General features: G+C 35.1%; 1 protein-coding gene across 1 annotated transcript in view; it reads left to right on the top strand.

The window, feature by feature from the left end:
- BMPR2 (bone morphogenetic protein receptor type 2) overlaps nt 1-22,345 on the top strand; it is a 151,857-nt gene that overhangs the window by 92,287 nt on the left and 37,225 nt on the right. The window contains exon 3 of the mRNA XM_027564601.1: nt 642-812. Coding sequence (XP_027420402.1) covers nt 642-812 — 171 coding nt within the window. The remainder of the gene's footprint in view (nt 1-641; nt 813-22,345) is intronic.

The raw sequence follows: 22,345 nt of genomic DNA on the forward strand, positions 1-22,345 counted from the left end.
CCTGTGTCTCCTGCATTGGCAGTCAGATTCTTTCCCACCTAAGCTACTAGGGAATCCCCAGAACAGACTTCTACTTTATTTTTTCTAAACACCAAAAGTATTTGTATTGGTATATAGCTGATTAACAATGTCGTGGTAGTTTCAGGTGAACAGCAGAAGGCCTTAACCATACATATGGAATAGACTTCTTGAAGTACAATTTTTAGATTATCAAACATGAATATTTTAAGGCTCTTCATAAAAACTACTATGTAACTTTCTAAAAATGTTGTATATGTTTACATTCCCTCCAGCACTGTATGAGAGTATTACTGAATCCTTGTTATCATTATATATCATTATTTTAAAAACCAGAACAGTTTAATAGATAAAAAAGTATTCCTATAGATGTTTTAATAATAAATTCTTCGATTAATTATGATGTGAAACATTTTATTAATGGCTTTTTCCTCCCACAAATGCCTTTTTATGCTCTACCTTTTTCTGTTATTTAAAAAAATGTGGTTTCCTTTTGGTTTGCAAGAGAGTTTTATAACTTATTTGTACTCCATCACATTGTTTGCAATTTGTTTGTTGTTTTCCTTTTAGTTCTTTCTAATCCTACAGACTCTTAACTTGTTTACATTAATATCTACTTGTAGGATGTTGGTCTCACATTGGTGATCCCCAGGAGTGTCACTATGAAGAATGTGTAGTAACTACCACCCCACCCTCAATTCAGAATGGAACATACCGGTTCTGCTGCTGTAGCACAGACTTGTGTAATGTCAACTTTACTGAGAATTTTCCACCTCCAGACACAACACCACTCAGTGAGTAAAGTAACATACTTTTTCCTGAAAATTCCTTTCTCCAAAGATTTTCAGAATTTAAATTATACAAATATTCCGGTTTGGCCAAAGTAAAAGGGAGAGAGTTCCAGCATAATGAGAATGGCTGAAATCGAAAAAAGGTACACCAGGATTTCCAAGATGTGAATCAAAATATAATACTTTCCAACTATATTTTGAAGGGAGTGACAATATTAAGAATACAACATGTGTGCCTACTTTTTACCCAGCACTCCCATTTGTGGGAAATTGATCTTTGAAGACATACCCCCAACAGTATTAAATGCATATGCATAAAGTATCCGTTGCAGTGTTGTGTGTAACTGCATAGTATTGAAACCACGTAAAAGCCTAAGAATAGAAGATTGATTGAAATCCACTATGGTATGTACGTGTAATGGAGTACTAATTTTAAAGCTATATTTGGAGGTAATGTTAGGTGTGTAATAAGCTTATACAATATGCTGTCTTTTATGTAAAACAGAAAGCTTATCATTACAAAAAGAAGTGAAGAAAGGATAAACCAGAAAACAGTAATGTTGGTTACTTACAAGGGTTGGAGGGAATGGAGCAAAAAGGATACAGGGAAAAAGAGTCCTCTGAACATAGCTTTATGCATGTAGTTTTGAATTTTGGAGTCTTGTTGCTAATCTGTGTGTGTAAAAGTATAACTAAGTCATTAAGGATGGGAAGGGGGTGCAATTCCAAACTCAAAGCAAATGAGCCCAGCTGTATTTCACATAAACATTGTAATCACACTTAAGGGGAAACGAAAGAACTAAGCATTTTACTAAAATGGTATTTGACTGTATATACTCTTTGATGCAAGATGTGATGTAAGAGATAGTGGGGGTAATTGCAAATAAATACTAATCTCTTTAGAAGATTTTATATTCAGTAGTGTCGACAAAGCAGTTCTGAAGTTGTAGATATATTTGTATTATAGGATTAAGAAAATGAATGTAGGTGTTGATATTCTTGGGATCTCTTGTTCTCACTGAAGGAAATAAGGAAACATAGTTATAGATGTGGAAATAAAAGAGAATCCTATGTGAATAGATTGTAGTTTAAAATATCATTAGGGACATATGCCTTTAAAAATATCCACATATATGTGTTATATGCATTTATATGAAGCTGTGTGTGTGTGTGTGTGTGTATTTGTGTGTGTATACATATATACCTACCTAAATATATTTCTTCCCTTTGTTTGTTGACAAGAAACAAAAGCACTCCGGTAACTATAAGTGTACATAACACACAGATTTAGTTTCTACTATGACTCCCCACAATTCCAAACTGAAAGCAAATGAAGCCAGTTATATTTCATATAAACACTCAGCAAGGAGATCAAACCAGTAAATCCTAAAGAAAATCAGTCCTGAATATTCATTGGAAGGACAGATGCTGAAGCTGAAGCTCCAGTACTTTGGCCACCTGATTCAAGAGGGTGAGATGGTTGGATGGCATCACTGACTCAATGGACACACGTTTGAGCAAGCTCTAGGAGTTGGTGATGGACAGGGAAGTCTAGTGTGTTGCAGTCCATCTGGTCACAAAGAGTCAGACACAACTGAGCAACTAAACTGAACTGAACTGATGACTCCTCAGTCAATGAAACTTGGGCTCCTTGGAAAAATGACTTATTCTAGGATTGGTGCAGTATAGGTACAAAATAAGCCTGCAACATCTTGTAACACTAGAAAGTAAGGAAAGAAGTACCCCCTCAAAGAATGGAGACTTGTCACAGTAATCAGCTTGAAGGATCCTTCCATGAGCTACATTTGAGATCCTTGTAGTGCTAAAAAACTACAGTATTAAGTTATAAACCTTTGGAGGGAAAATGAATTAGTTCTCTGTTGATAGCAGAGAGAGAGAAGATAGGGCAGTTGTTTATAGTAGAATGCCAAGTGGTAAATCGAGAAGTTAGAAAATTATCATTATGCAGCTATCATTCCAAGTATTGGGTCAGGCAAGAATCATCAAATGATCTCAAATCTAGGGGGCAGTCAGTAAAGACAGAGGGTATTTGAGTTTAGAATTTCTCCAACATATATTGCAAGGGAAAATTAGTAATTATGGAGTGAGAAAATTGGACAGTACCTTAGACAAGTATTAATAGTGTCATTAATGAAGGGCAGATGGACATCCATGATACCCTGAGGACACAATGTGCTAATACAGTACTGTATTTCAACCAAGAATGCATATCCTAAATCTAATCACAAAGGTAAATCAGGCAGGTCATAAATTAAGGATGTTCTGTTACAAAAAAGGGAGTTTGTTTCCCTTAAAAATGTCAGTTCAGTTGCTCAGTCGTGTCCAACTGTTCGTGACCCCATGGACTGCAGCATGCCAGTCTTCCTGTCCATCACCAACTCCCAGAGTTTGCCCAAACTCTTATCTATCGAGTCAGTGATGCCATCCAACTATCTCATCCTCTGTCATCCCCTTCTTCCCCTTCTTATATAAGTTTTTGTAAGTTTAACATAACCTCTAATTTAAAGGTTAAATTTTTTTTGGTTTGGGGTCTGAAATATTAACATTTGACATTTATTGTCTACCAATATAATAATAGGCAAAAAGTTACAGGAATATCAGCTGTAAGTTAAGTGTGACTGGTTCCTAAAAAATTTAGTGGAATAGGAAGTCCACTGATGCTTTTGTTGAGGCATAAGTGAAATGTCTGTTTTAAAATAATTAAATACCAGCAGTTAATTATTAATGTTGAAAAAAGTTGTATGAGCATTGTTATATGCCATAAAAATTAACATTCTATTTGGACTATAGATCACCAATGATTTCTAGCTAGTTAGGACGCTAGCTCTTTGGTCTCAAGCATTTTTCCTCCAATCACAGCATCTGAAGTATAGTTTTCCATATGTATGTTTCTATATGTTGAATTATTACCGTTGAAAAAGAAAAGAAAAATAGCTTCTGATATTTAGAAATGCATGTCAAATATTTTGCTGTAACCCCTGATCTTGGGTTGTTGTCAACATTTAGCATGTGTTCAGACTGAGTCACATTATCGGATAATTCTCCAAAATAAAACTGGCTAGAGATAAGGAGATATATGGATTGATTGATAACTCATGTAGATCTTTGCTCCTCAGTCACTTTTTTCAAAGATTTTTCTCTTCTACTACTAAGTCTGTTTCAATTGTTTGTCTCTTTTAAGGGAATGGGTACCTGATTTTGACTATTTGTATTTTAAAAATGAGAAAGTATGAGAATCTTAAAAAACAGTATCCAGTAGTTCTGTACCTGTTTATGCATTAATATAAATAAACCTGGTTCTAGACACAGTTATGGATTTCAGGAAGATTAGGTACTCTTCTTCCCTCAAGATCTCCTTTTCTGTGGCCCTTTCCTTTCTCTTAGGAAACCGTCCATGTTTTGTGCCCAGTATGATAGGTTTACTTTTGATGTACTTTGTTTCCTTCCCCAATCTGCATATGCTGATCTTAATTCTATTTCCTTTTGGCCTTAAGACATTAGTGTTAGATAGTTATTCAATGAGTATTGCTTCTTAAAATATTACTTGCAGTAAACTTTAGATTTTTAGAAAATGTTTTTTTCAGATAGGATACATCTACTAATAAAATTTCAATTCAGTCTATCAGGATTATACAATTGATAGAGCAGTTTCAGTAAACATATTAAAGGGACTCCAGGCCTTTATTACATAGGGAAATTGAAACTAGCTAAATAACATTTTTTGAGTACTCATTAAGGGCTCTGTATGCATTAAGCATTTACATTTAACCCTTACAGAAACATATGAAATGGTTCCTGTTACATTCTTGTTTCACATGGATAACACTGAGGCACAGATACATAATTTACCAAGTTACACAGCTAGTAAGTGGTAGAGCCAAGATTACAGACCAGATGTTTTAACTCCAGAGTATGTGTTACCAAACATTACTTTCTATTAGTTTTAACCATTACTGTCCATACTCAGTTATCCTTAACCATTATTCTCTACACACAAATGCAGACAAATTAATACTTGTTTGTTCATTCATTTGGTAGAATGAAAAGATTTTTTTGAGCATGCTTATGACTTTTTCCCCAAATTCAAGGACATCTATTTTTCTTTGTATCATCTCATTAAAAAATACTTACAAGTACTTTAAAGGGAAATTTCTCATCAACTGTAAATGGATAGCCAGTATGGTAAGTAGAAGGTGTTGTAAGTATTATAAGAAAGAAGAACTTTAAAATCACTTATTTATATCACCTCACACCAGTCAGAATGGCCATCATCAAAAAGTCTACAAACAGTAAGTGCTGGAGAGGGTGTGGAGAAAAGGGAATGCTTTTGCACTGTTGGTGGGAATGTAAACTGATATAGCCACTATGGAAGATGGTATGGAGATTACTTTAAAAACTAGGAATAAAACCACCATATGACCCAGGAATCCCACTCCTAGGCATAAACCCTGAGAAAACCAAAATTGACAAAGACAGATGTATCCTATTGTTTATTGCAGCACTATTTACAGTGGTGCCAGAACATGGAAGCAACCTAGATGTCCATCGATAGATGAATGGATAAAGAAGTTTTGGTACATATACACAATGGAATATTACTCAGCCATAAAAGGAAATACATTTAGACAGAAAACAACAAAATTCTATAAAACGATTATCCTTCAATTAAAAAAAAATGTAAAAAAAAAACCAGCATGAAAAAAAAGGGAACGCATTTGAGTCTGTTCTGATGAGGTGGATGAACCTAGAACCTATTATACAGAATGAAGTGAGTCAGAAGGAGAAAGATAAATATCATATTCTAACACACATATACCAAATCTAGAAAAATGGTACTGATGAATTTATTTACAGGACAGCAGTGGAGAAACAGACATAGAGAATAGACTTATGGACATGGGGAGAGGGGAGCAGAGGGTGAGATGTATGGAAAGAATAACATGGAACTTATATGTAAAATTGATAGACATCAGGAATTCGGGAATTTGCAGTATTGGCTCAGGAAACTCAAACGGGCTCTGTATCAACCTAGAGGGATGGGGTAGGAGATGGGAGAGAGATTCAAAAGGAAGCGGATATATGTATACCTATGGCTGATTCATGTTGAGGTCTGATGGAAAACATCTGTAAAGCAATTATCCTTCAATAAATAAATTTTAAAAATTACTTATTTAATTGTAAATAAGTTGAAAGTAAATTAGTTAATTAGCTAGATATTGTTGCTTATCAAATTGTCTGAAACTTCAGGCTTGCTTTCTTTGTGTTAAAGAAGAGAATAGCAAAGTTTGTGAGGTAATAGAATTAAACTGTCACCAAGTTGAGATTTTATTTTATAATAACCAGACAAAAAGAAAGAAAGAAACTTCACTAATATATGTCCATGTAGCACCTACAAAGTCTGACACTTTAGGAAAGTGAACTGTATTGAGTTTTTTCCAACTATGAGGGACTTTGTGGTACTTACTCTGTTTAAAAAGAAAGCCAGTCTTTTAAGTAAATGAATTTGTATCTACAGTATTCTTTTATTTTCTTAAACCCTCAGTTCACCCTTTGTGTGTTTGTAAATTCCAAGAGTTTGAAAGAAGTATATAATTAATGCAGTATTTGCAGTTATTTTAGAAAAGTTTCTTGATAACACTTCTGGAATTGGTATAATTAACCTCCCTAACTATAAACAAGATAATTAAGTTAGTAGAAAAGCAGGCAAAAATTTGTCATTTAAAAGAATTAAACTTTATTCACTGTGTTTAGTATTGGAAGTTCTTGGATGAAAATCAGTATAAAAATGTAGAATACTTTTCTTTTATGTATGTTATTCATTAAGTTGATGGTTAGATCAGGTTGATAATAAAGATTAAACTGCAAAAAAAAATAAAGATTGAACTGCATCTAATGCTGTGTTTAAGAAATTCTAATTTATGCTGTGCTGTTTGTTAAGATTAGAAATTCTAATTTCAGCATCTGGCAGCAAATGTCTTTATCTCACACTAAGCTAGAAATGAAAGCCTACATTCAGAGACACTGACATTGGCATAGGGCCACAGGTAGGTTTTTAGCTATTGTGAATTTATAGTGATTTTTTTCGGTTTTTACTGCTTCTGTGGCAGCATTAAAGCAATTGAGTAGACAGAAAATGGGTAATAAGAATGTCTTAAAATTTTTTTATGCTTAATACTTCATGATGCATTTTAGTAAGAATCAAAACAAAATATGCTGTTCCTTTTTATACTTACTAAAAATATTATTAGACATAATACACTACCATATACACTACCATATGTAAAATAGTTTGCCAGTGTGAATTTGTTGTATGACTCAGGGAGCTCAAACCGGGCTCTGTGATAACCTAGACGGGTGGGAGGTGGGAGAGAGGTTCAAAAGGGAGGGGGTGTATGTATACCTATGGCTGATTCATGTTGATGTATGGCAGAAACCAACACAATGTTGTAAAGCAATTATCCTTCAAGTAAAAATAAATAAATTAAAATGTTAAAAAAATATTAGTGGAGAAGAGGTGGCACAAAAGAAATAGAGGAATGCATTCCTGTAGAAAATATTAATTCTTTAATGCTGTAGTTGTTGTTTAGTTGTTCAGTCGTGTCTGACTGTTTGTGACCCCATGAACTGTAGCCCTCCAGGCTCCTCTGCCCATGAGATTTTCCAGGCAAGAATACTGAAGTGGGTTGCTATTTCCTTCTCCAGGGGATCTTCCCCACCCAGGGATCGTACCCAAGTGCATTGGTAGGCAGATTCTTGACCACTGAGCCATGAGGGAAGCCCCCTGGTAAGAATATAATCGACTATAATGCTATAGTAACAAGATTCTATTTATACATATTATATGTTCTTGATCAGACAGTTTTGATTCTGAAGTTTTGCTACCATTGCTACCATTGAAAGTCCATCCCATTCCATGTTTATCAACTTGACCCTAACTCTAAAAAAGAATAGACTGATATTTAAAAATAAACGTCTTCTGAGATACAAATGTGGATATTGATCAAGAAATAATTTCCATGTCTTCATTTCAATAACTACAATAAATTTTCTTGTCTTTTATGATTTCCATGTCCATACGTGTTCTGTACCTGTTGGCCTGCACTAATTGGGCTTCATTTTCTTGTTGTATCTCTTTGATTACTGAGAACTTTTTGCATCTTTTCATATGGAAGAACTCATTATTCTTAAATCCATAAATATTTAGTGGTTTCAGATGCCAGCATATCATAAAGAGTAGAGTTATAGATACATGAAAATTTTCCAGCACATCCAAAGCCAAGATGAAACTGGGTTACAGGACTCTTTTATCAGTAGAAATTAATAAGAGGCCAGACACGAAATTCAGGCAAGGCTTTATTGGGACTTCTGTTACAGCAGGAGGGAGTGAAAATAAGTAAAATGTTGCCTTGCTCCTTCCCTGAGGGTCGAAGGATGGGAACTGGTCCCTTTTAGGGGTGGGTCCACAAGTCCTTCCAGGGGAGTGATGGGGTGGCTTACTCATCTCATCGGTGGCGCTATGTACAGGGGTCACTTGCAGTACCCTGCTTTTGCTCCTGCCTCCTCAGAAGTGGCAGTTAGGTTTTTCATCTTTTTTGTATCTTCTTATTCACAATTTGCCCCATCTGTGAATGCATGCGGTTATTTTTAAGGCCCTTTTGGTTTGTTTGTATTTTGTTGCTTGAAGAGACACTGGTCCAGTTGCAGGCCCTGCAGCAAAAGGTCCCAGGTTCCAGCCTGTCTCAAAACCAGTTGTGGTTTGTATAGCAGCTGTCTTTAAAATAATACGTTGGTTTTTAAAAATTGAGATATTATTGACATATATAACATTGTATTTAGTTTCATATGTTCAACATAATCTTTATAGTAATCTTGACATTCTCTATGCGTGCATGGTGAGTCACTTCAAGTTGTGTCCAACTCTTTGTGACCCTGTGGAACATAGCCCACCAGGCTCTTCTGTCCATGGGATTCTCCAGGCAAAAATACTGGAGTGTGTTGCCTTTTCCTCCTCCAGGGTATCTTCCCTATCCAGAGATTGAACCTGTGTCTCTTACACCTACCTACATTGGCCGGCGGGTTCTGTTTTTAATATTCCACATAAAAGGTCATATGGTATTTCTTTCTCTGTCTGATTCATTTTACCTTGCACAATGCCCTCAAGTGTGCATCCATGTTGTTGCAAATAGATTTCCTTCCTTTTTTATGGTGAATATGTATGTGTGTTTGTGTGTTTATATACCTATGCCACATTTTTTTTTATCCATACATTCATCAGTAGATGCTTAAGTTGTTTCCATATCTTGGCTATTGAAAATAATGCTGCAGTGAGCATGGGGTGCATGTATCTTTTTGAGTAGATGTTTTCATTTTCTTCAAACATAAGTATCCAGAAGTGGAGTTGCTGTGTCATATGTTACTTCTAGTTTTAATATTTTCAGGAAACTCCATACTGTTTTCCACAGTAGCTGCACCAATTTTCATTTCCACTAACAGCACACAGCGTGTTCTTTTCTCAGCACTTCACCAACACTTGTTATTGTCCTTTTGATATAAAATGTTGGATAGTAGCATGGAGATGTAGTCACCCTAATATGTTTATCACTGGACCATTTTTTGGCTTTCCCTTTTTTTATTTCAATTATTTACTAACTACTATAAAGGCTTAACTAATTTTTTTAAATTAAAATTTTTTTTCATATTCTTGCCAGTTATTTCAATTACCTTTTAATCCTACATTAAAGGCTACATCCACAAGACCTCAGTCTTTTCCATTACATATCCCTATTTTTTTCTAGTTATTCTTCTGTATTTCAAGATGTTGAATAATTTGTTACATTAATTAAAAATCAATTGATAGAAAGAAAGACTGACATAGCTTGGTGAAAATGGCTTACCCAACAGATCTATTGGTTTAAAGTTATGAGAAAGTAATGTTTAAATGGTTATATGTATCCTATTGACCCCAATTTTGAAGTGTTTTATGATGGAGAAAAGTGGCATTTTTTTTTTTTTAATTGAGCAGTAGTTGATTTACAATTCTGGTTTCAGGTATACACAAAGTGATTTGATTATATGTTTATATATAGTCATATATTTATATTCTTTTTCAGATTATTTTCCATTATAGTTTATTACAAGGTATTGAATATAGTTCCCTATGCTGTACAGTAAATCTTTGTCATTTATCTATTTTATGTATAGTGTGTATCTGTTAATCCCATACTCCTAATTTATAACCCCCCTTCCCCTTTGGTAACCATAAGTTTGTTTTCCACATCAGTGAGTCTGTTTCTGTCTTGTAAATAAGTTCATTTGTATTATTTTTTAGATTCCACATACAAGTGATACAATATTTGTCTTTCTGACTTAATTTACTTAGTATGATCATCACTAGCTCCTTCCGTGCTGCAAATGGCAATAAAAGATGGCATTCTTTAATTTCAGTTTCTACTAATATTGGCATAGAGATTAAAAGCCTAATGTTCAATTCAAAATTTAGGCTTTCTGTTTCAGAATTTATGGAGCGTTTTTTTCTGGCTGTTTTTGGTTTTTTTTTGTTATTGTTCTTTGTTTTTTGGTTTTTGTTGCTGTTGTTACCATGGAAAAGAATTTTGCCTGCTGATTTTTATGTGTGATTTTAAGAGAGATTTTTGCATTTTTTTTCCCAATAGAAATTTATACATATATTTAAAAGAGTTGTTTACAATTATTTCACTGTAAGGACTTCTCTTTTTCTATCTGTCCTGAGTTCCTCCATGCTAATTTGGGGACGATTTTGTCTGCCACAGTGCATTTTATTAAGTAGAGGATCACTTATTTTCCTTTTTTAAAAAAATCAGACACATCTTAGTGCCCTTCAACCTAGCAAGTCACGTGGTATTTCTAGCTGCCAGAACTGCTGACCAGAGGTCGTTGCTTGGAAGTGAAGGAAAAGGAAATTGAGCTTATTATTTCCTTTATCATAGACTAAAAATATACTGAAATAAATGCTAATAGTATCTGTAAAACATTTTTATAACTTCTAGAAATTATGTTACTGAGTTCTGGTCTTTATGTATATGTATATGTCCTGGATTTTAAAAATAAAATGTTAACTTTGAAAAAAGTGAGAACTATCCTCGTAGAGTGGTTTTGTTTTAATTGTGGTAACATACACGTAACATAAAATTGACCATCTTAACCATTTTTAAGTGTATAGTTCCGTTCAGTATTGTTATTCAACCAGTCTCCAGATCTCTTTTCGTCTTGCAAATCTGAAGCTCACAAAAGTTAAATAAAATGTTGATCTTTGGAGAGTATTACATGTCTTACTCCAGAAAACAACCAAAGTGCTGTGTTTTAAATAAACAAATACCATTGATTTTTCCAGTTTTAATAGTTCAGTCTGTAGTTAATAGCAGGGTTATAGGCATTTCTTATATAGCCTCTTGTTTGTATGTTAATATGTCTATAATTGTGAGAAAAACAGGTAAAAGTAGAAAAATATTTTTTTCTAAACTATTCCTAAATGTCTAATTTTTAGATAACCAAAAGTTGTATATATTGCACACATTTATTTAATATGTTACAGTAGAAGGTGTACTTATTTATTTGTCAACTGTTGCCAATAATACTTCTTCAGTAAGCCACCTCTGAGTTCACTGGCCTTATCAACAAGCATTTATTACGATCACCATTCTTGAAGATCTGCTGGATTTGCCTGATACAGGCTGTACTCAGGTTCAGGATGTAGGGTCAGTTCAGGCCTTCGCTGTCTGGGGCTCAGGATAAAGGGGCAGCATTTTACTCAGAATGGGCTAGTTGATCACAGGGAGCTCAAATAGAATTGCCCAAGCATATTTTAGATCTCTGTTAGTTTTATATATTTGCCAGCCTTCTGTTGTCCACGTAAGTCACGTAGCCAAATTCAATATCAACAGGTGGGGAAGTACATTCCATCTATCATGAGACCATAGGAGAATGTCAATATATTTGTTACAGCAAGAGAGACTTTTAGAAACCAAGAAGAGTTACTTTCTAAACTTAAAAGGAAAATTTCTTTAGCACCTATATATTTAGTACCAGCTCTTTTTTTCCCTAATAAATTCCTCACTCCTTTTAAAATAAAATCTGTTGCATATAAGAATGGACATCCAAAATATACCCACAAGTGGTATAAATCAAAATTATTTTCACTCTGCTAGCTTTTACTACAGATACTCTAGTTAGGTGATTTTCTTCTTACTTTAAAATAGCCTATTAGTTACTGTACAGATCAATACTTTTAAAAAATTAGGTTGGTATTTTTCATTGATGATTCTTGAAGTGGATCTGTCAAAGGATTAAGAGCTACTAAACAAGTCACTCATTTAAAGAGTAATATGTCTTGCTTTCCAATTTGATAAAATACTAAGATATTTATAAAAACATAAATTGTTTTTATCTCACAGAGATTATATGATAAATATCTTTTGCTTTTGTTAGAAAACCTAGGTAGAGTTGTGGTGAAACTCCAACTTCTTACTTTCATTAGTGCTTCTAAGTGGGACAGTTCAGTTCAGTCGCTCAGTCATGTCCCACTCTTTGTGACTCCATGGACTGCAGCACTCCAGGCTTCCCTGTCCATCACCAACTCCCAGAGCTTGCTCAAAGTCATGTCCATCGAGTCATTGATGCCATTCAACCATCTCATGCTCTGTCATCCCCGTCTCCTCCTGACCTCAGTCTTTCCCAGCATCAGGGTCTTTTCCAGTGAATCAGTTCTTCACGTCGGGTGGCCAAAGTCAGATTCAGCATCAGTCCTTCCATTGAATATTCAGGACTAATTTCTTAGGATGGACTGGTTTAATCTCCTTGTAGTTCAAGGGACTCTCAAGAGTCTTCTTCAGCACCACAGTTCAAAAGCATCAATTCTTCGGGGCTGAGCTATTTTTATAGTTCAAGCAGGAGATGTCAGTGCCTTTAAGACAAGTTTGCAGACAAAAATATGTTCAGGGAAAATAAAGGAATGTAAAAGAGAAGGAAAGATAAAAAGACAAATTGTAAAAAGGAAGAGTTGAGGACATAAGAAAGAGAAGTGTCTGTGTTGGAGAATAGTACAGTACCAGCCACAGTTTTTCTAAACTCCACTTTGGCTTTATCACTGCCCTAGGTATTGTGTCACTTTACCACCCTTCTCTCACTGTCTGAGGAGTGGGGTTTGTAGGAACTGAGCAAATATCTATAAACAGTGTGAGTGGGAATAATCAATGATGGATGAGCTGATGATCTTTTCATGGAAGACCAGCTGTGCTGTTTCAAAGGTCCCTTTTAAAGAATTGTCAGATAACATGGTAGGTGCTTTGAGGGATGAGGAAATAGTTTGGAAATCATGAAATAGGTAAATTAAGGTTTTAGATATATATTAAGGATGGTTTTCTGAATGGTGCTAATTACATATAAACTGTCCAATAAGACATATTTACCTCTGCCCCATCCCTGGTGGCTTAGAGGGTAAAGCGTGTGCCTGCAATGCAGGAGACCCAGGTTTGATCTCTGGGTTGGGAAGATCCCCTGGAGAAGGAAACGGCACCCCACTCCAGTACTCTTGCCTGGAAAATCCCGTGGATGGAGAGCCTTGTAGGCTACAGTCCACAGGGTCACAAAGAGTTGGACACAACTGAGCAACGACACGTTTATCTCAATTGCCAAGCTTTTGTTTCTTCTCTGTTCTGCCCCAGTTCATCTTTTATTAACTCTGGCCTTTTTGGTTTCTGCTACTGCCTCTGCTGCCAAAACAGTAGAAACCAATCGTTTTTCATTTGTCTGTTTGGTTTAATATTCTTCTCTTATTAATAAAATTAGATAGTTTAAAAGTACTAAATATAAGTGAAATGTGTAATGTTTCTATGATGCTTGATAGGGATTACCTACAATGATCTGTTCATTATTATTATCATAACTCCTAGGCTCGTTGCAAGGAAAAATAACCTGTTATATAGAAGAGCAGCCCTGAATGAATTTCATCTGCACGTATAGCACAGTTAAATCTTGAAAATGTACTATTGAATAACAGATTCAAGGCACAAAAGTTTTATTTATATGGAATAGAGAAATGGTCAAAACTAAGCAGGTAAAAAATATAATACTATTATGAAAGCAAGGAAATGCTTACCATGAAAGTTAGGATAATGGCTTTTTCTGGGAAGAGGGGTCATAATAATGACCCAAGAGCAGGTAAGGGTTTTGGGGGAACCTAGATGTTCTATTTCTTGGCCTGCTGCTGCTGCTGCTAAGTCGCTTCAGTTGTGTCCGACTCTGTGCAACCTCATAGACAGCAGCCCACCAGGCTCTCCCGTCCCTGGGATTCTCCAGGCAAGAACACTGGAGTGGGTTGCCATTTCCTTCTCCAATGCATGAAAGTGAAGTCGCTCATTCATGTCCGACTCTTCACGACTCCATGGACTGCAGCCCACCAGGCTCCTCTGTCCATGGGACTTTCCAGGCAAGAGTACTGGAGTGGGGTGCCATTGCCTTCTCCGTTTCTTGGCCTAGGTGGTAACTATATGAGTATTTACTTCATAATAGTTCACCAAACACTACATTTGTATTATCAACAGTTTTGTGTATGTGGATTATGTTTTGTAATAAAAATGGTTTAAAAGAAGGAAGCCAATTATCAGAAAAACTAGGAAACAAATTTAATAGGAAAAAAGATAGCTTTTCTTAATACATCTTATTTTGCTTTCCTTATAAGAATGGGCACAAGTTATGATCATAATGAAAAGAACATCAGTCAGAGGGGTAGGAGTTATTTGTATAATGCAATTTATATTTTGTTGTCTGGTTGGCAAATGACTGGAAGATACAACTTCCACTTTTATAGTCAGGTTATTTTATGGTCATTTTCTGAAGGATCTTTAGTATGAATTCTGGATTTCGAAGTATCATTTATATGCCAGTTAGAAAAATTGCCTAGCGATCTCTTGAGTTATTTGACTTTTTGGTTTGATTCTGTATTGTGAGAATTTTAATTTGCTTTTGGTTTGTTTTACATAATGAATATTGGAATGATTGGATTTCTGTTGTAGGCTCAAATTATCTTTTCTCAATTAGGTTATTGATTTCTAAGAAATAGAAATAATTATTTTCAAAAGCTTTTGTGTGCAGTAATGATACTTTTGTTTTGTCATATCTACATGTAAAGCTGAAAAATAAAATCTGAAAAAAATAGAGACAATTACATCCTGGTAGAATTATACCAAAAATATTTTGAGAACATGACTAATGGTGTTTCTTTATACTTTTATGAAATTTTTTTGAAGGTAGCATAGTCTGCAGATTAATCTGTATCTCCTGTTTAATTATATTTACTGAGAATTTTAACCTATTTATTTAAATGTTGATTTTAGACTTATTTAATGACTTTATTCCAGTGAAATATAATTAACTTTGTTAGTTTTAGTTTATTCCTTAATGAGAGAAGCATAATCCTGCAATTCAGTCTTTTCAATCACAAAGAAACTATTTTAAAGATATTAAAATTATTATAAAGACTTACAAATTAAGTTTGATAGATTTTACCTTTCCTTTGTTTTCTTTTGAAGTTTTTATAGGGAAGAGGGTTAATGCAGTTTGTTTCGCTTTCTGTCTTTAGTTTTCTGCTGTTCCTTTTATAATTCAGTCATAGAATGCCTAAACTCAACAGAATATGAAATGTTTTGTTTACTGTTGTGATTTGTTGTATTTGTTTCTTACAGGCTAGTTCTGTTTACAGTGATTAACAAGGCAAATTAAATTTAAAATGATCTTAAATATTCAAGTTTAAATACCATCTTGGGAAAAATAAGAAATCTGCCTCCACTCAGTTTGTTTTTGGGACATTAAACATAAACATTAATCTGATTATGATTATGGTATAGTTGCCATTCCAAACATAATAATTAAAACAAGTCAACATTGTTTATTCCTTGTAAAAATGTTTGTTCAAAACACTGAGCTGCACGGTATATCATCATTCCTGGAACAGTATTTAGCAATCTGAATTATTTTGCTAAGTAATTCATTTAACTCTGATCACATTAATTGTTTTGATTTTAAATGTTTTTCTCTGCTTTTATGAGAAGCACATGCTTAAATTTTTTTTAAAACTTAATCCCTAATTTGCCTTTCCGCATTGAAGTTGTAAAAGATTAAGGAGCCAACATAACCAGTTTGTGTTATGTTTAAGATTTCCTTTGTTGCTTATTGCACATGCAACAATGTTGTTCTTTCTTTGACACAGACCCAGACAAAGGCTAAGTGTAGCAAGGAAGCAGACAGCACGCCTCCAGTAGTGGCCCCTGCCTGGCTCCAGGATTTGTAAACAGAAACATCCCAGGCTCCAATGAGGCAGACAGCAGTTCCTTGTCTGTTATGCATTCAGGAAGCGCTTGCTTTTACAAGCCCAGACATTGCACACAGGCATACATAGCAGTGTTTACATTTGGCTGAGTATTTAACTGAAAAAGCTAATAGGGAAGAAGAAAAGGGTGTATTAGAACTAGCGGGACACAGCAGTTTCAAAGATAGCTTATATATAGCATATATGTTTCTTTTAAATATATTTTATAAAAAGAAAAAAAAAGTTTGTAGTTTTTTTGGTAAACGCTTTTTTTAATTACACACGTGTGTGAATACACATATTGAAATATTTTTCCTGGAAGTTTTTCAGGGATTTCATATTTTAGATCATGTGACATATCCTGAAAGCTTTTAATTTAAAATATTTAACCATTAGCATGATTTTAACATGTTTTAAAATCTATTTTAACACCCTTTTCCTTACTATTATGTGGATTAATAATCTCTATTTTAGATTTTGCATTATTTTATGAAATGTTATGTTTAACTTTTTTGTGCAAATTTGAGAATAAAAGCAAAGAGAATGCTGAACCTTCAGAAAAAAAAAACTAGAGGAGTTAAACAGAATTTTGGAGTTAGAAGGACTTTGGAAGTCACCAAGTATAAATACCTTTTGAAAATGGTTTTATTTTAATAGCAAACTTATAGGAACAGCACGGAAGACAGACAACATTAAAAATCTGTTGTTGCATGTAGTACAACTCTGAAAAGTATAGTAAATGGGTGGAATATACTGTATGATGATAATGTTACAAACACCATTCAGTTGCTGTCAATAAAAAGTTTGCTTAGTTTAAAAAAACAAAAATCCAAGTGGTGGCATTGTCCAGAAACATTCAACAGGTTTATTTATAACTATTATGACATTGAACTGCTGAAACTTGTTCACTGAGACATTTTGACTTGCATTTGTGCTTTTGTGTGTCCACATTTATATTAAAAATTGACATACAGGTTTAAATGGAAAAACTGCCAATACCTGATCTGTCCTCTACTTTTCCACTCAGAATCCTATCTTTTGACTCCACAGGGGGAAATGTCTAATATTCAAAATTATGAATAACAGGAAGGAGAGGGGAAAAAAATTTTTTTTTAGAATGAAATGTTTTCTGTCAGAGTGGGTTCTTAAGCTTATTTTTCACACATGTAGCATACTGGTTGAATGTCTTTTGGCATAATTGTTACACATTTTTGGCATGGGTAACACACTGGTTTGTGTCTTCAGTAAAGGCCAAACACACAGGCTTCATTTGCTTCCTGCACTGTGAAAGTGCAGATTTGTTTTGACTTCCTGGGTAATTTCTCATACCAGATATTGAAAGGAAAGTTTGGAAATCAAATTTCAGTGAACTCCTAATAATGTCTAATTTTATGGACTGCTGCAGTACCGAGTCTCTATCAATTAATTTTCTTTACTATTAGTGGCCACAATAGATGCTACAAAATTTTTCTATTAAATTTTCTCTATTTTTAGAAAAGTCCCTTAGACTTTTTTAAAAGTGTGTTTTCTTAAAATTTATATTCACTTATAACAAATTAAGCTGTCTGTTTTTAAAACCTGAGCTAGATTATAAAAACCTTAAGGTAAGCATATTGACAACATAAAGAAGAGATTGCAAAGGATGAGATGGAAAAATTGGAAATCAGATGCAGTAATCCAGGAAAACTCAAAGGTGTGAGAATCCTTAATAGTCCTTGAGAATATCACCATAGACTAGTGGACATCCAAAATTATGGCCCAGTCATGTAGAAATTTGCTCCAGTATGTTTAGTTTGAGAAGGCATAAAAAATACACACTTTTTAAGAGCATTTTATACAAAATGCTTTAAGTTAAAAAAAATATTGTAGATACTATCTTTTTTAAAAATTGTATTTATTTTTAATGGATTGCTGATTGCTTTACAGTATTGGTTTGATTTCTGTCATACATCAACATGAATTAGCCATATGTGTACATATTCCCCTCCCTCTTGAATTTCCCTCACATGTCCCACCCTTTCCCACCACTCTAGGTTGTTTCAGAGTTCCTTGAGTCATACAGCAGATTTCCATTGTCTGTCTGTTTTACATAGGTTAGTATATATGCTTCCATGCTACTCATTGTCTTTTACTAAGATTTTTTGCTCTTCTGTACTAATCATTTTACCGTGGTGCTACTGGGCAAGGTAAATTGGAATCGGTAGAAATAAGGAGCTTAGTTCTGAGTATGTTGTTTAGATAGCTCTAAAATATTCAATTGGGAATATAAAGTATATTTGTTAAAGGAATGGTATGTACATCAATTGATTGTTGTTGTTGTTCTGTCTCTAAGTCATGTCTGACTCTAAGACCCCATGGGCTGTAGCATGCCAGACTTCCCTGTCCTTCACTATCTCCCGGAATTTGCTGAAAGTCATGTCCACTGAGTAGGAGATGCCATACAACCATCTCATCCTCTGTTGCTGCCTTCTCCTCCTGCCAACAATCTTTCCCATGATCAAAGTCTTTTCCAATGAATCAGCTCTTCGCATCAGGTGGCTAAAGTATTGGAGCTTCAGCTTCAGCATCAGTCCGTCCAATGAATATTCAGGGTTGATTTCCTTTAGGTTTGACTGGTGTGATCTTGCTGTCCAAATGGACCCTCAAGAGTCTTCTCCAATACCATAGTTCAAAAACAGCAGTTCTAAGGCACTCAGACTTCTTTATGGTCCAACTCTCGTATCTGTACATGACTACAAAGTTATGTCTCTGCATTTTAATACACTACCTGGTTTTGTTATAGCTTTTCTTTCAAGGAGCAAGTGTCTTTTAATTTCATGGCTACAGTCACCATCAGCAGTGATTTTGGAGCCCAAGAAAATAAGTCTGTTACTGTTTTCCATTTTTTCCCCATCTATTTGCCTTGAAGAGGTAGGACCAGATGCCATGATCTTAGTTTTTTGAATGTTGAAATTTAAGCCAACTTTTTCCTTCTCTTCTTTCACCTTCATCAAGAGGCTCTTTAGTTCCTCTTTGCTTTCTGCCATTAATTGAAGTCACTCAGTCATGTCTGACTCTTTGTGACTCCGTGGACTATAGCCTACCACGCTCCTCCGTCCATGGTATTTTCCAGGTAAGAATACTGGAGTGCGTTGTCATTTCCTTCTCCAGGAGATCTTCCCACCCCAGGGATTGAATCTGGTTCTCCTGCATTGTAGGCAGACACTTTACCATCTGAGCCACCAGGGAAGTCCATTCTGCCATTAGGGTGGTATCATATACATATCTGAAGTTATTCATATTTTTCCCAGTAATCTTGATTCCAGCTTGTGATTTATCTAGCTTAGCATTTCACATGATGTACTCTGGATGTAAGTTAAATAAGCAGGGTGGCAATACACAGCCTTGACGTACTCCTTTCCCAATTTTCAACTAGTCCATTGTTCCATGTCTAGTTTTAACTGTTTTTTTTTTGACCTGCATATAAGTTTCTCAGGAGGCAGGTCAGGTGGTCTGGTATTCCCATCTCTTTAAGAATTTTCCACAATGTGTTGTGATCCACATGAATTGTTTAAAAAGTGAAAGTCACTCAAATGTGTCCCAACTCTGCAACCCCATGGAGTATACAGTCCATGGAATTCCCCAGGCCGGAATACTGGAGTGGGTAGGATTTCTCTTTTCCAGGAGATCTTCCCAACCCAGGGATCGAACCCAGGTCTCTTGCATTGCAGGTAGATTCTTTACCAGTAGAGCCTCAAGGGAAGCCCAAGAATACTGGAGTGGGTAGCCTATCCCTTCTCCAGCAGAATGCAGTTATTTAATGCATATATTCTAGAAATCAGCTGTTTATGTCTTAATCTAAGAGATTTTCAAGGTGCATTCACATAATTATTTGTACACAGCTAAATAGTTGTGTCAGATAAAAGCTTGTGAGTTCTAGCTCCTCAACATTGGTTTAGAGAATTCAAATTTTGACTCTTCCTACAAGTTTCCTGTTCAAGAATGTCTTCATTTAGGCCAAATGTGAAACATAGTGCCTCATATTTCCATCCTTGTGGTTTTTCTACATCTGGCCTGTTCAGAGGATATCACTTGCCTTTTATTACTTATAAATTCAGCAGTTACATTCTTATCAAGCATGTTTAAATCACACCCCTTAAAACATCTGTCAGTGGCTCAAGTACCATTTTTAAGACTGGGTACATAGATCTCTTCTCAGCTATTTCAGGTTTTCTTTCCATAGTAAAAAACATATAATGACTACAAAATCTATTGAATTCCACTACAGAATAAGATGGATTTTTATTTAGGTTTCTGACCCCTTTGTTTTTAAATCTTCTCCATTACTTAAAGATAATGCCATGTTTATTAATTTTGCTAAATAAAATGTGGATCTTTTGCAGAAGAAAACCTTACCTGATTATGGTTCTAATGGTAGCCATTGCTTTGTAATCTGAAAATGTCATTATCAAAACCATTTACATATAGATAATGCTGAACAGGCTGCTGTCTGAATAAATATACAACTGTGAGAAACATTTTTTTGATTTACGACTGCATTTGTTCCTTATAGAATCTGTTCTTTTTTTATTTCTGTAACATTCTTGTTGGCTTCATAATCAATGCCAAGCTTCTCCTCATAAACACCATTCCAAAACTTCTGATTTCATATCAGTCTGATCTATCTAGCAATGATTTTTCAACAGCTTACAGCTATGCAGAACAGTTTAATTATATTCATACTTAACATCTTTTAAATGGTTTTTTTTCTCCCTCCCCTTCTATAGATCATTCTAAATAAATCATTTGATTATCCCATGTCAATGATTCTTCTAAGATGTAGATAGCCCGGTTTATTTGATTTATTATGTGCCTATTTTCGGAGAAGGCAATGGTACCCCCCTCCAGTACTCCTGCCTGGAATATCCCATGGACGGAGGAGCCTGGTGGGCTGCAGTCCATGGGGTCGCTACGAGTTGGATACGACTGAGCGACTTCACTTCCACTTTTCACTTTTCACTTTCATGCATTGGAGAAGGAGGTGACAACCCACTCCAGTGTTCTTGCCTGGAGAATCCTGGGGACGGGGGAGCCTGGTGGGCTGCTGTCTGTGGGGTGGCATAGAGTTGGACACGACTGAAGCGACTTAGCAGTGCCTATTTTAGTAATCTTACAGTGTTTTTATAGTCTTATAATGTCTTGTAGTGTTTTTAAGACATTATTAACTCATGTATGTGTTTGAATTACACAAGAAAATAAATACCCATTTAAATAATTAGCCTTTCTAATTTGGAAATAGGAAATCTTTGTTTCATATTAGATTTGTGAATTTTATTAATCCAGTTAGAGAACAGCTTCATTCTATCAAAAATAAATTTTGTCTGTCACATTTGCTACTGATAATTTGTCTCTGTATATCCACACTGAATTGAGTCTCGGGGACAGAGTTTGTGTGAAATGGAAGAGAATAACTTTATTGCTTTGCCATGCAAAGGGGGCAATAGCCAGCTAATGCCCTCAAAACTGTGTCCTAACCTGGGAGAGATGGTTTGTGAGGAGTCTCACAGTCAAGGAGTGGGGTTGCCTATAAGGACCTGGGTTCCTGCAAGGCCTGCATCCCTTCAATTTAGGATTCATCTAGTGGTCTCCTGATGGGATTCTGGGATTCTGTGGTAACTGTGACCTTCTCTCTGGAATGAAGAATGCTTCATCAGCTAGTTAACATGTTCCATTTGGTGGAGGTTTTAGTACTGTAGAAGAACTCAAGGATATTGATATGTATATTCCTTGAGGAGGAACCAGGACCCTGCTTCAGAACTGCACTATTGTTTCTTGACTGCTCCTCCATTTCTCTGCAGCCCTCTCATTTTATTGATTAGCAACTGTTTGGATCTATCCTTTGAAACTCAGGGGAAGTCTTAAAGGCTGAATGAAACCTATTTCCTTCAAACAAGAAACAGGGGACATGGGGTTTTGTGCCCAGAAACCCCACAGGGTCCTTCTTGGTTTCACATTGGTGCTAAGATTCTAGGCAGGTACTTCTTTTTAAATGTTACATGAAATTGGATTTAATTTCGTATGTCCTTTTATTATTTCATTATAAATTGTAGTGATTTCCTAAGTTTTTACCTTGGGAAACTGCAAGTAGAGGAGCAAATTAAATCCAAAGAAAGCGAAGAAAAAGAATAAAAGTTAG

The sequence above is a fragment of the Bos indicus x Bos taurus genome, chromosome 2 (assembly GCF_003369695.1).
Source record: "Bos indicus x Bos taurus breed Angus x Brahman F1 hybrid chromosome 2, Bos_hybrid_MaternalHap_v2.0, whole genome shotgun sequence".
Classification (NCBI taxonomy): Eukaryota; Metazoa; Chordata; class Mammalia; order Artiodactyla; family Bovidae; genus Bos; species Bos indicus x Bos taurus.